At 37.3% G+C, this 14,840-nt stretch overlaps 1 protein-coding gene across 1 annotated transcript; it reads left to right on the top strand.

The window, feature by feature from the left end:
• Positions 1-211: 211 nt before the first annotated feature.
• On the top strand, positions 212-14,343 carry LOC142356943 (ribosomal oxygenase 1-like; the record flags this gene model as incomplete). Its single annotated transcript, XM_075408685.1, has 3 exons — positions 212-500; positions 4,688-5,083; positions 13,871-14,343. Coding segments are annotated over 3 exons (1,103 nt in total), but the record flags the coding sequence as incomplete, so codon positions are not given.
• Positions 14,344-14,840: the final 497 nt, after the last annotated feature.

Raw genomic sequence — 14,840 nt, 5'->3', positions numbered from 1 at the left:
CACCGCGCTTTTGCCCCCCCCCCCACCCAGTGCTGCCCCCATCAGCCCCCGGTGCACCCCCCCCCCCCCCCCCCCGTGGCTAGCTACTGACCAAGCCAACCGCTCGCCGGTCGTTTGAGAGCAATTCGCCCGACGTTAGTCGGTTATGTTTATTATATGTTGTTGGCCGATGGATTTGCTTTTTAAGACCACTCATTTTATTCTAGTTTAGGACGAGCACATGCGGGACCCATCTGGGACTTCTATCAAACGGGCTGTTCAATAAGGTTACTCAATCCGCAAGCTTTCTGTCAGAAGGTGTGGGAGAAGTTATCATATCTACAAGAATATGTTGGCAACTTTTGTGGTGCTAACGTGTATCTTACTCCTCCCGGCACGCAGGGTTTCGCACCCCATTGGGACGACATAGAGGCCTTCGTGATCCAACTTGAGGGATGTAAGCGATGGAGAGTGTACAAGCCTACTACTGTACTGCCAGATTATTCCAGTCATAACCTAGAGTAAGTACGTCAAATTTTGTATTTCATGACCTCAAAAAGTTTCTTCACCGCATATCTGGAATTATTAACGGTTTTATTGAGCAGTCATGTGAGATATATTGCCAGCGTAACTTACGCAAAAACTTTTTAATTGATTTGTGCATCTAAAATTATGATTCGTGTAGTTGTTGCTCTTGGTTTATCAGTGGTGTCTTTTGTAGAAGTTGATTTAAATTTTTAAAAAACAATTGCAATTCTCTAATTAGTTAAAATATTTTGTGCCGTATGTTATTCATGTGATCCGTTTATTTTTTCGATTCCTCTAACGTCACTTCTTGGTAAATTAAAGACTTGTTCTGTGTGTCATTGTAAGAATCCTGAAGTTTGGAAGATTGATAATTGCTCTCAAACTAAGTTTATAGCAATTATATTAGCCCAGCGGTCTTTTTCATGCAATTTTTTGCTTGAACAATTTGTGGTCTGACCCATTTGACCTTTCTTCTTCGAAAACAGTTAACGCTCGGCGGGCATTAAGTTCTCATAGATCCTTACGCCTAACCAGTGTCTAAGCGATTCACAAAACTGTTTTGAGGAGACAATTTCATGGTGCCAAGGGCGGTTCTTGACCTTGAAAGTTTGACACCCCCAGTCCCCACACACACTCCCAACACACCCCCAGTCATCCCTCCTCTACCTGGCTGTTGCTACCTCTCTCGTCCAGCCCTCTCAACCGTACCATACCCCGTCCTCTAATCGCTTTAACCCCCATCACTGGAACACTCACTCCGCTACCCCCACCCACTCCGCCCTCGCCCAATACATGCATCTCTAAGCTCCAACGGGGTACTACCCAAGCAAGTCGGTCGTCGGGCGACGGTTATGTTTATTTTAGAGGAATGCTTTAGTAAGAAGGCTATGTTTGTTGGTATGTTTCTCTCTGTTCCGAGAGCTATCTGTTTATATTTTTGCGTATTTTCAGTGCCATTGAATATATTTAAGAGGTTTGTCCTTTTTTTTCGCACATTGAGGAAATATATTCTCATTTCAGTTTTCTTTCAGGAAATTATGGCCGTTTGATATATTCAGCGTAGAGGGTTGTGAGTGGTATCATTACAAAGCCCGCCCAGCGTAGAATATACAATTAAGAAAATCTTAATCTCGTTTTTTCAAGGAGTAATCGAAGTTGAAATTTTTGCGAACATTTGACTGATGTTCGTTGGTTTTTTTCACATTTTCCATATTTTACGTAGTGTTTTTGACAATTGTCTGCAAAATTTGGTAAAATTGTTAATGATATTGTTGTTGAACTGTTTGATCCAGTTTCTTGGCTAAGTTTTTTAGAAGGTCACCCTTTTTCATCAAAATGGTCAAGAAATAAGCTTCTTTGGTCCACTTTCTGAATTTTACTGATAAACACACCTAATAACTGACAAAATCTCCGGTAACTCCAAAGAGGGCAAGTTTTATTAGTGCTTCCTTTCGAGAGTGTTCTTGAATAAAAATTTTGTCAATTTTTTGCTATATTAACTCGTCAAATTAGCCATGTCATTGTTTTTTGGAACCATTACCTGTTCCTAATGGGCAAATAGCAAAAGCAAAGCCAGTTTTGGTTTCATGGTTATTTTTACGGGCGGATTATAGCTCGAACTATAAAACCAATTCGGAATGTAAGCAGTCGCTGCCTTTAAAATATTTTCTTTTATATGGGAATTACAGAACAGTATATATTGGCGCTTACTAATGAAAGGTCCAATTGGCTTCCTGATGAATTTCGTGGAAGCCTATCTACTTTTTAGATCAAAAGCTTACATTGTTTTAATTTTTGTAAATACTTTCCTGAAAATCAACGATGGATTATTGAGCTTTGCCACTTTCTTTGTTTATTGAAGTTTTTAATAGCCGCGTCAGCAACTCCAGGCGGCTATTGTTGCGCTCCTAATTTTTTTTTACTTCGTCTAACAGATTTTTGTTAAGTCTTACCCTGACTTTTTCAATGACTTCGTTGAATTCTACTGCTTTGCTGTCTGCGCGACGTCATTTCTGCTTTTAGGTCGATTGCGTGTCTTACCTTACTAAAAAATGACTTCTAAAGTCACTTATGGAACTCTATTTTATGAAAATTTTCTTGTTAAAGATCAATAGTCTGCATCTAAGTAGTGCCAAATTTATGTGCCCTTATAATAGTCCCTGTGAAGACCCTGTGTAATAAACTTCAGTTTTTGATTTCGAAAATCAATTTTGAAAAAGCTCTTTTAGGGCTTTTTCTTATGGACGGTATGTGTATCATAAAATTGACAGTACGTATCTAACCCAAATAATCTGGTGGTCTAAGAAAGAAATTTTGGTCAATCTGCCTATCTTGTTTCTTTAGTTGTTTCAATTCATGGAAGGCCACAACCGTCTCGCGGATATTTGCCGGCAATCTGCCGGCTATGTTTTGAACTTGAAGAAAAGTCAGGTCATTTTTCTAATGGGTTAAAGTTTAATTTTGGTTTTGGTGTTTAAGTAATTGTTTTTTTTTACTTGGAAACTACGAGCTTTCACAAAGTTTCCCTATTTATGGACATTTTCTCATCTTTGAGGTTTTTTGGCGTGTCACGTTTTTGACAGGTCAGATTTCACATTATTGGCGATTAAAATGAAGGCACAATTGACTTTTAGTGAATAGATTTTTCAGTCAACTGATTTTTCAGTGAATAGATCAAGGTTTTGGACACCGTCTACTAGCGGATTTTAATAGTTTTTATTTATGTCTTTATTTGTCGGTTTTTTTGTAGTCGTATGAGACTTCTGGATAATGGCAGGTCTTAGAGGCTTCCTATGGATGAACAAAGGTACTTATCTACTGATTTCAGCTGATAGCTAAAGATTTTCATGTCTTTCAAATCTAATGTTATAAAGAAAGACGTTTTTATTACTTTGCTGTTCGTTGTGACTAATTGTTACCTAGTCTCAATAGTTACAGGTCGCATACCAATTTATTGGTGTTTATGAAAGGCACAATTGTAACTATCCAATGTTGTTTGGGGTTATCAGACCGGGTTTTAGCAGTTTTATTAATTTTTGTATTTTGTCTTTCGCGTTCTTTTTATAGACGTGTGACATATTCTAAATAATGACAGTTCTCAATGGATCTCTTCGAAGAAATAAATGAACCTATTTAATGATATCAGTTGATAGCCAATGTTTTATTACTTAAGAATTAATTGTTTTCGAAACATACAACAGTTTTTTTAATATCGCCCTTTTTTGTATACATGGTACCTAGTCATAATATTCAGAAATCACATATCACAATACTGGTTTTCAAAGAAGGCGTACCTGATCATATCTTGTTTTTACTGACTAGAAATGGCTTTTTACTGCTTCGACCCCGTTTTCTCGCAAATATTAATTGAGTTTTTGGTTTTCGTCTGTATTTGTCGCGTTTTTGAAGACGTACGTCATGTTATGGATAATGGCAAGTCTCAGTATTGAGATTTGAGTGAACATAACAGTATATGAAGATTTCAGTTGATATCTAATGGTTTTTAATATTTGAATTTATTTGTTTTCAACAAATATATACGTATTTTTAACTTTGCCTTTCTTGATAATTGTTGTCTACTTTTTAACCGAGTCTTATTTAAAACCGATAGCATGCTATTTTTCCAGTAAAACATCAATTGATTTAATTAGTTTAGGTTTTAGTTGATGGTAATTTGACTTTGTTATTATTGTTTTTTTCAGGTTAATTGAGGTTCAGATGTAAATAATGATTTGATTTTGTTTGGTTTGTCTTAATAAAGGCAGGCCTCATCGGGCTTCTTTTTTTTTGGAATTGTTTACTTCACTAATTGATTTGTGTTGGAAGCAACCTTTTCATTCAAGCACCCATTTTTTTAACATTATTTGAATTTTTGTAAGTTTTCTATCTTCCTGATTTGGTAGACAATTAAGCCAAAAATTTGGTCGAGAGGGGTCGGAATATTAAGTGCAAGCGCATATAATGGCGCCTCCTTTTTCGTTTTTAGATTCGAGCGGATTAGATTATTAATACTGCAGACTTGTTTGAATGTTTTCTTCTGAGTAGTTTTTTGCAATTGTCACAAAAACCAAAGGAGCCCAAATAGACTTTCTAGTATAAAAGCCTCTTTTGTAGCTTTATTATTTGCGAGGCAAATATAATGGGAGCTCAATGAGATATTTAGCAATGTGACTTGTTTCAGCGGTGCAACTCTTCCTGAACCAATAATTGACTGCGTTTTGAAAGCGGGCGACCTTTTGTACTTTCCAAGAGGCTATATTCACCAAGGAAACGCCTTAGCTGACGAGCATTCCTTACATATTACAGTTTCAATGTTCCAGAAACACTCTTACTCCCATCTGATGTCTAAAGCATTGCCTAATTTAGTGGAAAGTGCGAAGCGGAACTCAATTGTATCTCGAGAATCGTTGCCACTGGATTTTCTCAATGCTGTGGGATCTGCCAATATTGCGAAGAACGATGGATCGTGTGCTCAACGAAGAGATGAAATAATTGGCACGATGCAGAATTTTCTGCGTGAAATGATTGAGCAAGTTCCGAGCATTGTTGACCAGTCAGCAGACGAGTTTGCTTTAAAGTAAGTTTACTTTTTGTTTTAGGAAATTTAAGTTTCTGAAACTTTTACCTTATTTCAAGTTATTAAGTATTCAGGGATCAAGGAGCAAAACTGAGTTACACACTGAAAGGCAATAGAAACTGTAAGGTAGTCTAAGGTAAGTTTCGACGCGAAGCGATAGCGAGGCTATTATTATAGCGATTAGCGAATCTCATTGTTTTTTTTTCTATAATTAAATGAATTTAAATTGTATTTGGGCGCTCTAGTGTATATAGGACTCAAAAGGAGTACTGGTGGCTCGTATTTTTTAAATCTGGTGGCTCGTATTTTTTTAATGGACGATGTTGATGTAATTGACGCAGGAAATATTGGTTGCGAAAAATAAGAGCTCAGGTCAAATTGCTGAACAAAATCCAAGAGCACAGAGAGAATTCATACCGCATTTTCCAGAATGACGAATTTTTCGATGTGTATGTTGCGATGGAGTACAGTAAGCTGACGTTGGTTTGGCATTTTTAATTTGGTCATGTCAGTTGGTGTGTTCGTTCCTAATTTCCGAATTGCTTCCGCAATTCTTCCGTCAACGATTTCTTAAAGATCTTTCACAGAAAGGGTGTCAGTACAAAATTTAGTTTGCCTGATGGTAGTTTTTTTGGTTCACGAGCGACAATTTAACTTTAATATTAGAAAGAATTCAGTGCACTCTAGGCTAACTTTTGGCTGATTTCCCCAAATACGTTTGATCGTGTGCGCGGATAGAAAATTCTTGGCAATTTTAGTCTGAGACTCGATATTGTTGCCTAGATTTTTTGAAGACTTACAGGCTACCAATTCATCGATACCACTAATACTAGAAATAACTGTTTGAGGGAAAATGGTTGGAGTTTTTTGTGAAATTTAAGAACAGTATCATGGGTTGACCATAGGAAATTTTATAATTTATAAACAACAAATATGGGTAAATGAAAGATTAACCAGCAGTTTTTCTGACCTCTCTGACTTTTCAGGTATTAACTTCTGTTGGAGCTCAGCCTAGTATTTAGCAAACGCATTTTAGTAGAAATAAAATTGCATAGTAACAGTATCATGACAAGCCAAAATTAACACATCAAAGTTTGGTGTGTTTGCTCATTCACTTCATACTATTTTCAGGACCTGAATAAATACACCATAAAATGAGACTCGAACTATAACTCTAACTCAAACTACTCCGCTATCACAAAATCAGTGCTGTGACTTATGCACAGGTTATGAAATCACCATCGCAATATTGTATCAGATTATTTAGAGTTGTTTGTGATGAATTCTCTGATGGTGTAGAGCCTTCAGCAAAATTTCTTCACGGGGATACAACTTCTCTGGCTTAAAATTTAAGATTAAAAATTTTTACGTAGATCAGCACCCTTCCTGTCGACATTTTTGTCTACCACCAATTAGAGGCGAAAATTGACATTTGGGTCTTGTGACTAAAGCGTATAAGAAGAGCTTGAATACTACCTAAATAAGCGTGAACACTACCTGAATACTACCTAAATCTTGAAAATTAGGTCAACTTAGCTGACATACAGTTCAAGTAAGCGAATTCATTCTAGAGTGGTCATTTACCGGTAACTATGTCTTGGTTCCGTAAATGAACTGAGGGATTGTACAGCTTTGGCTCTACTGACACACTGTAACTTGATATACCTTCTTTCCTAGGACAAAATTTGTGAGTAGCAGAAAGTAGTCCGAGTTAATTTCCCTTACTTGTTTTACCGAAGCCCAGACTAATTTCAGATTGGTGTTATAGGCCAAGTGAAGACTAAAATTGAGTAAAAAGCCGAATTTTTCTAATTTCATTAAGAACACCTGGACTTCTAAAATGGACTTCTAAAATGGAAGTTTCTAAAATGGAAGTTTCTAAAATGGAAAGAACCAATACGAATTGTTGCTGAACCTACGATTTCCAACAACTATCCACTCAACTGATTTAGCAGCTGTAATTGAAAAATGCAGAATTGCATCCATGAGACATCTGTCATTACCCGCGCGTGGATTTACAAGCAGAAGTCATGCTCACTGAAAGAGCGAATTACAGTAAAAGAAAATGAGATAAAGAAAGGCAATTTTAGTTTTCACTCAGACTCAACAATACTGTAAGGGATTAGGTCCCATCGTAAGCCGCTTGTGTTTATAGCCAATTGATTATCTGAGGTACTGGACACAAGGAATGCTTCAGAGTGGAAACATGTGGACGGTATGAATGATTGAGTGGACATCGGTACAAAAGAAATCAATTTTAAGGAATTTGTAAGTGTTTGGCTCGCTAGACCAGTTTGGTTGATGCAACTAGAGAGCTATTGGCGAGAGCAACTCAACCTAGTCTTTGCCTGACGATGAGATCATTCCAGTATCAGTCTTCAGAAAAAGGCTGAAGAGAAGTGCTGCTTTTCTGTGGGGACTTTGTTTACAGGCTAGTAAATACTACAGCATTTGTGAAGCAAGTATTGAACATAACGAAATAAATGTAATGTGTATCGATGAAAGAACAAATGCAAGAAAAAATTTCAAATTTACAGCAAAAACTACAGCAGGAATATTTTGCTGGAGATGGCTTTCTCAAAACTAAAAGTTTGAAAAAGCAGAATTTATACCTCTCACTCTCTGGGGTGTCTTAATCGTGTCAAAGGCAGAGTAGGCAGTAGTCGATTTGACTTGATGGCTAAATCACCAAAATTGTTCAATGGAAACACCCAGCAGCTGATTCAGTCTTTGAAAATGAGCACAAGAACAGTCAAATATGAAGGCGCGAAAATATAAAAGAATTTCCTGATTTGTTTTGTCTGTATACGGAATGATTTATTTTCAATCAGAAACAGATGTTTTACCTGATGAAATGGCAGAGGCCAAATTATAGGACCAGGAATAACCGAACTATTCGAAGGAAAGTCAGATGCTTCATTAGTTAATTCCTATATTGTATTGGGCTAAGGAAGTAGAAGAGATGGTGCTGTTGTTCACTTGTCTAACTGTTAGATCGATGAAACTTGACCGTAGTACCGAACTGAGAAAAAAATTGTTGTCTCGATTGAATTATACGATTCATTACATGAAGAGGCAAAGCAATTACAAGTATGCCTAATGACTTCTGCTTGGCAACAAGATTATTGTTTACCTTATGTACTACTTACACAAAAACTTGCTGATCCTCGAAAGCTTTTTCGACAGAACCAAGCTTAAACCAGTCTGTTCTGGGAGATTTTGAGTTTTTGCCAACACGGGATATTTGGCAAAATGATCATCTACACTAAACTGGAAACGTTAAAGAAGATCTCTTTTGTTTATTTGAAATTAACTATCAAAGAGTGCGTCAAAATGTCGAGGGAAAGAGACCATCGTTGGATCTAAAATAGGCCATCTGAAAACTATCCTTGCAGTCAAGGTAAAAGTAAGAAATGAATATTCTGGACTGTTCTGTGTTAGTGCCTGGAATATTCTGGACAGCCGAGTTAGAGGAACTGAAAACGATTCATCAGGCCCATTACTTTTTGAGCGATTGGTTCTGTATTTGAACGTTCGCGAGGAATACCAACAAATTGTGGAAATACAGTTTAATTTTGTAGATGGCAATAGATTTGTTCTGTGATGACAAAACTGAAAGCTGCAATAATCTGTTCAGAAAAATGGCTATGAAGATTGGCATTAGAGCAGCAAGGCTTTTCATGGTTCAAAGGTATGAGAAAAAAAGCAGACGTACTTAACTCGAATAGAGACAACAACCACTTTGGGCTAGCTGATAGCATTAGTAAATGTTGAACTTGTCCTTTGTTTTTAAAAGTGATTGTGAACCATCTGTACGCAAGTGAGAAAGCAACTATTCTTTTGCGGCTTGTCTTTGTATAAGAAGGTTGCATTGTGGTCGAAGATGTTTTCGATTCAAGCGTTTGCACACGAGTCAATATAATTGGGAGACATTATATATGACTACAAAAAACTGAAACGGAATTTCAGTGGCTGGAACTTTCTCCCAAACAAGACCTTCAACGTGACGGAGTTTGGAATCATTCTTGGTCAAATTGATTATTCCCGCAAAGAGCAATGGACTACAGGACATGAACGCCAACTGAACCTTTTGGCGTCCTAGTGGAACTCTGGTTTGTAATTAGTAGACTCATGACGGATAAGAGAAGACAAAATGTTGGTCATTTGACTTCACATAAGATGTGAAAGCGAAGAGATAATACAAATTTTAGTGGAATATAGAAGTCTAGACGACCAAATTATACGTCGATACACATTCAAAGAAAGAACTGCTGGCACAAAAGATGTCGGTGAATAACATTTTTGTTAGCTGAGTGGTAAGAATTGGGAATGCAGTGGAGTAAAGAAGAATCAAACCTGCTGAACAATTACACCTCAGCCTTCTATCGACTCTGCTCATGGCAACAATTATTGCAAAGGGATCCGAACCCAAAAAGTTTGTATCAACATTCAATAGATGGAGATGTTGAAGAATGATTTATGATAGTGAACAAATCCGAAGTGAAAGGCATCTTCAGGAGAGATTGCTATTCGTCATACCATTTAGTGCTTAGCCCGAACAAACCTGGTAAAGTGCGACGTGTTTAATTTGAAAGTGATAATTCTGAACTGTAGAGAAGTTGATGTTTGCTTCTGAAAACTAACAAACCTTTCAAATTTACGAAAATCTGCATCACGTATTGAGGCAAGTTTTCTGCAAATTATTGCCTCAAACGATTGGGACTTTATAATGAGAGTATCCAATTGCAGCGATAAAAAGCAGCTGCTACATGGGCAAATAGATGGAAACAAAAGAAGCAATTGAAGTGTTCAATCAATTAAAACCTCTTCTTTGGCAAAAGGATTTGAGTTGAGGAAATGGATGAGAACCAACGGTGCCAAAGCAATGTCAGAAGACATAAATTAGCGGTCATCGACAAAAAGCAAGCGGAGGCCGAGCTTAATGCAGAGGGCTCTTCGGTTGTGTACAGGAAAAAGCAAAGAAGTTGATACTGCAGTTGCTCTAATTATGGTTGTTCCACTAAATTCTCCAGTCTTAAACCCAATCGATTGGTTTTTTGGGGCCATATGGTGTTCACGTGAGTAGAATTTTGAATATCTGGACTTGGATTGGACAAGAAGTGGTTCCTGCTGAAAAAGCAAAATTCATGATGTGGAAAGAAGTACAGTTGTGGCTGAACCTACTACTTTAAAAAATGAACCACTCAGCTGATTTAACACGTGAAATTGGAAAAATGATGAGTTGCACCCGTCAGACATCTTTCAATTCCCGACTTGGATTTTCAGGAAGCATTCATCCCTCTGACTGAAAAAGATAGCTAAAGATGAATTGAAAAACTAACTAATGTTTTTGTGAAAATCGACTGCAATGGATACACAGGTGCCATCGTAAGTAGCCGTTGTTTGTAATCCATTTGGTAACTGAGATACTGGACGCAACGTATACGTAAGACTGGAAACTTGTGGGCAGTGTCAGCAACCCAGCTAACTTTGGCACAGAGCAGTAATTATCGTGGAACTGAGATGAAGTGAGTGGCTCACTGAGCCGGTCTGCTTGATGCGGCCCGAAAACGAATGGCCAGAGCAACTGAAACTAGTTTTTTCCTCAGATCCTGAGAAGATACTCGCGTTTCATCACAAAGAGGCTTGAGATAAGAAAGCTGTTCTTCGGTTGGAACGGTATAGCACCTTGGGCAAGCTTGTAAAATTCGCGAAATGGGCCAGCATGGAACAGAACATAAAAAGTGTACTAAGCGTTGTAGAAAGAGACTGCGAAAGGAATTTTTTCAAGTTACAACAGCAAGAACAATTTGCCGAAAAGTTGAATCTCAAAGCTGAACAAGAAATTCAAAATGCAGTTAATCTTAGTGCTCACCCTTTCCTGATAAAGAGGGATGTCGGGTCAGAGGCTAGAACGCAAGAGTCAACTTCTCTTCAATGTTTATCAGCCAAAGTTTTTACGTCGAACAGTTAAGATTTGTCCGGGAAATATATAAAGGCACTGAGCATGTCAAACATTTTTCAGCTGAGACCAAAAGACCTTTATAACAGATCTATCCAAAGAAAGATCAGGTGCTTCTTTATTTCCTAAGTTCTCAAGTGAATTCATTACATGAAAACGCAAACCAATTACAATTTTGCGTAACAACGCGACAATATTTGTTGGAGTTGAAGAGTTTGCAGATTACATTGCGGCAAAGATTAAAGAAGGGATCGAAGAGCATGTGATTCATCACGAGGTGAGATGGAAGTTCAACCCACCCACAGCGCCTCACTTTGGTGTATGGCCAATTGGTAGGATGATTTGAAAGTAATTTATTTGTTGATGAGGAACCGAGCAGTCATGGAGGATGTTCTCGACACAATGATGTTGGTTTTTGGGTAATCATTGAATACACGACCGTTGACTGCAATCTGTTCAGATGTTAATTACTTGCGAGGAATGATTCTTTCTTGAAGCTTCTACACTCAAGCGTCTGCAAATCCGTTTGCGATAGGTTTCTTACCGAGTTTTTGTCGGCTTTAAATAATTGCAAAAACTGATCTACACTTAGTGGAAGCTTTAAAGGCCATCCTCGTTTAATCGATGACTGCTACCATTGAGTGTAAATAAATTCGGTTTGAGTGACGGAGACCATTGGAAGCTTCTGATGGCGTGTTTGGAGCACCGAATGTTCTGGCGCATGATGGAGTCTACAAATGACTGGTACTGAAGCTTGCTCCTGTTTCACCGATAAGGAAAAGTTGTTTTTGCGATGGAAAACAGGGCTGGCGATTTTGACTTTCTAGTAGCTTAGTAGAAGCTTAGTAATAAACGCATTGTAGGGCAAATTAAATAGAATAATTCCAATAGTTTGACAAGCGAAGATTATCACATCGTTCAGTCAAAGTCAATTTGATTTGTTCACTCTTTTTGCTACTTTTCTTTTTGTCAAGTAACTCTGACATGTGGTGAATCTCGAACCCGAGCTACTAAAATATTAATAGATAGTGTTACGGCGAATATAGAGATTTTTGAAATCAAAGTTTTTATAGGAGAAGATTAATTATGGTTAATTGCGATGAAATCCTGTTGGTATAGAACAAAAAAAAATCGATGAAATTTCCCACGGATTCAAATTTTCTTCGATTTAAAAATTTTGGTGAAAGGTTGGTATAGAGATCCGTTCTTTTTCTGTCGAAATCCTTATCTCCAGCCAATCAGAGGCAAAAAACTGGCATGTTTGTCTCGTGACTTAGAGTATAGAAAGAGCCTGAAAACTACCAAATTCTCTGTTGTCAAAAGTTTGGTCAACTTAAGCTGACATACTCTGTGTACTAAATAGCAGTTTTTCTTGAGCCAGAATGTATTTGTCTTGTTTCTGTAAATGAACTTATTGTACAGCTTTAATGTGACTTCAAAAGAGAATTAACCTCGATTTTCTCCGCCTGCTTCCGGGGGAACGTAGTTCTTGGGTGCTACTTAGTACAAAGTACGGATTCGGTATAGCTTACTAAACCTTATATTAGTGCTATATTCGTGTTATTGAGGACTAAAATTTATTTAAAAAATCAAAAGCCGAGTCTTTCAAAATTCATTAGGAAACTTCTTTTTCCTGCACAAATTTTTTACTTGGTTAATCCAGTTTTTATTGTTGCATTTGGTAGAGCTTTTAACTATTTGCTTGATAATAAAAACAAAATTTTACGGTTGTTGAAATTGTATCAACAGTTTTTGTTGTTTTCATATATCTTGTCGCATCAATATAACTCCGGATTTAATAACGCTCGTTTCATAATATTTGGTTATCACCGTAGCTGAGGTTTCATCAATTTTTGTATTTGAATTTGGAGAAGTATCAACAATTACTAGTGAGTATCAAAGACAGCCTGGAGTTTTGGAAATCATGTTTTAAGAATGAAATTGTTCAAACTTAGACACACTGTGGATCCTCCCGACGTTAAAAGGGCGAGATTTTGTGAAAAAGTTCTTGCATATGCGTGTTCGTAGACACTGTTGAAATGACTGTATATCTCAGTTTGGAAGAACATCCTGAAGTTAAGTCCTGAACATCCTGAAATTCGGCAGCTTGATAAGATGATACATGTTGCTGTCGATTCTCTGCTTATTAGCAGGCACGTCATCTTCTGCCTTGAGGTCGGTGTAAGTCTTTTTGCCAACTGTTTTTCTTTAGCAGCTCTCTTGAATTAACGATGTCATGTTGGTGAGTTTGAGTTTTCGATTTTTGCCAGAAACGGGATCAGAACAGAGTCCTCCTCATTTTCACTCACGCAGTTTTATTTGTGGTTACATTTTCTTTGACTTCCACTTGAGACTTTTTCTGGATATTGTTTAAAATCATGTTTGTGGCTAATAACCATACCTTCAAAAAAACTCAGGGCCAAATCTGGAATCAGTTAGATAATGATTGTGTCACTTGCTACTTATTTTGCTCACTAATGTGCCCAAAACTAAATTTTATCTTTCTGTTCCGTCTTTTCTTGTTCCTCGCTGTGCTTTCTCTGTTGGTTATTTCTTTTGTTAGTTTCTCTGTTTAGAGTTGGAACATTTGATGTTGGCATTTGAGGTGGGACATTTGCATTGCAAGGTCTCATTTTCGTTCATAATTTTTTAATGGACAGATTTATAGGTCAACAGATGTTTGAAACGAATTCTATCATTTCTACCATATTTTCATCGAGCGGTAAAGTGTTAGCAGATTGATCCAAAAAATTGCTCACATTCTTGACAAGTTTTTTCATTTGTTAAGAAAAAGCTCGATGAAATATTACATTTTGTATTTACAGGTTTATAAGAGAAAGTCTGCCTCCGTGTCTCTCGAATGAAGAATCAAACAGAACCATTCTTACAAGCGGTGCTAAGTGGAACAATGAATCCAAAACGGTTATTGGTGTTGAGAACATTGTTGACATGGATTCTCAATTACGACTTGTTCGGAGACATTGTGTTCGACTTGTTGCTGAAAAAGATAACAAAACTTTTAGACTTTACTTTTCAGTTGAAAATACGCGAGTTTATCACGAAGTTGACTTGAAATCTGTCGAAATTAGGTTAACTGATGCGAAAAATGTAAAATTTTTGATCAAAAAGTACCCGAAATTCTGTTCAGCGAATGATTTGAAGTTTGGAGATGAAGAAGCCAGATTAGAACTGATGATGGGGCTGTATGAAAAGGGTATACTGATTGCTAAAACTAAATTTTAAATCACTGCTTTAAATATGATATGGTGTAAAGCTGAATTGATTTTTGAGTTGGTTGCTTTGATTATTTCTTGCTATTGAGGTCCGAAGTCTCAAAGTAATTTCTAGGGTGAATTAATAGCATGATTAGTTTTTTAGTTCATGCAGAAGTAAAATGTTTCGGTAGAAAAAATAAATGCGAAACTGTCAACGGGAAATCCTTGCCTCTCGCCTGACATTTCACTGTCGACGTACATGATGTTGATTGATAGCCGCGAAGCGATAGCTGAGGCTATTATTGGCCTTCTCTTGGTTTTTTTACGACTCGAAGAGGAGTATTGGTTTTCTCTCGGTCTTTTTTTACAGGAAGTAGATTTGTTCACGCGGCATTTTGACCTAAAAGCAAAAGTGAGAAAACCTGTCTTGGTGAACAGATTTTCGCTAAGCGAGAGAGAACTTTGATCATGCGCCGCGTTTAGTGAATGACTTTTTGACTTTGAAAAGTAGTTTTTGACTGAATGGCACATAGATAACCGTTTTCAGCCGTTTTTTGGACTAAGTTGCCCAATTTTTTTG

This window comes from Convolutriloba macropyga, unplaced genomic scaffold (assembly GCF_964194025.1).
Source record: "Convolutriloba macropyga unplaced genomic scaffold, txConMacr16.3 SCAFFOLD_784, whole genome shotgun sequence".
NCBI classification, from domain to species: Eukaryota; Metazoa; Xenacoelomorpha; order Acoela; family Convolutidae; genus Convolutriloba; species Convolutriloba macropyga.
Note: the sequence above shows the minus strand (reverse complement) of the source record. Positions and strands in the feature narration are given on the sequence as shown.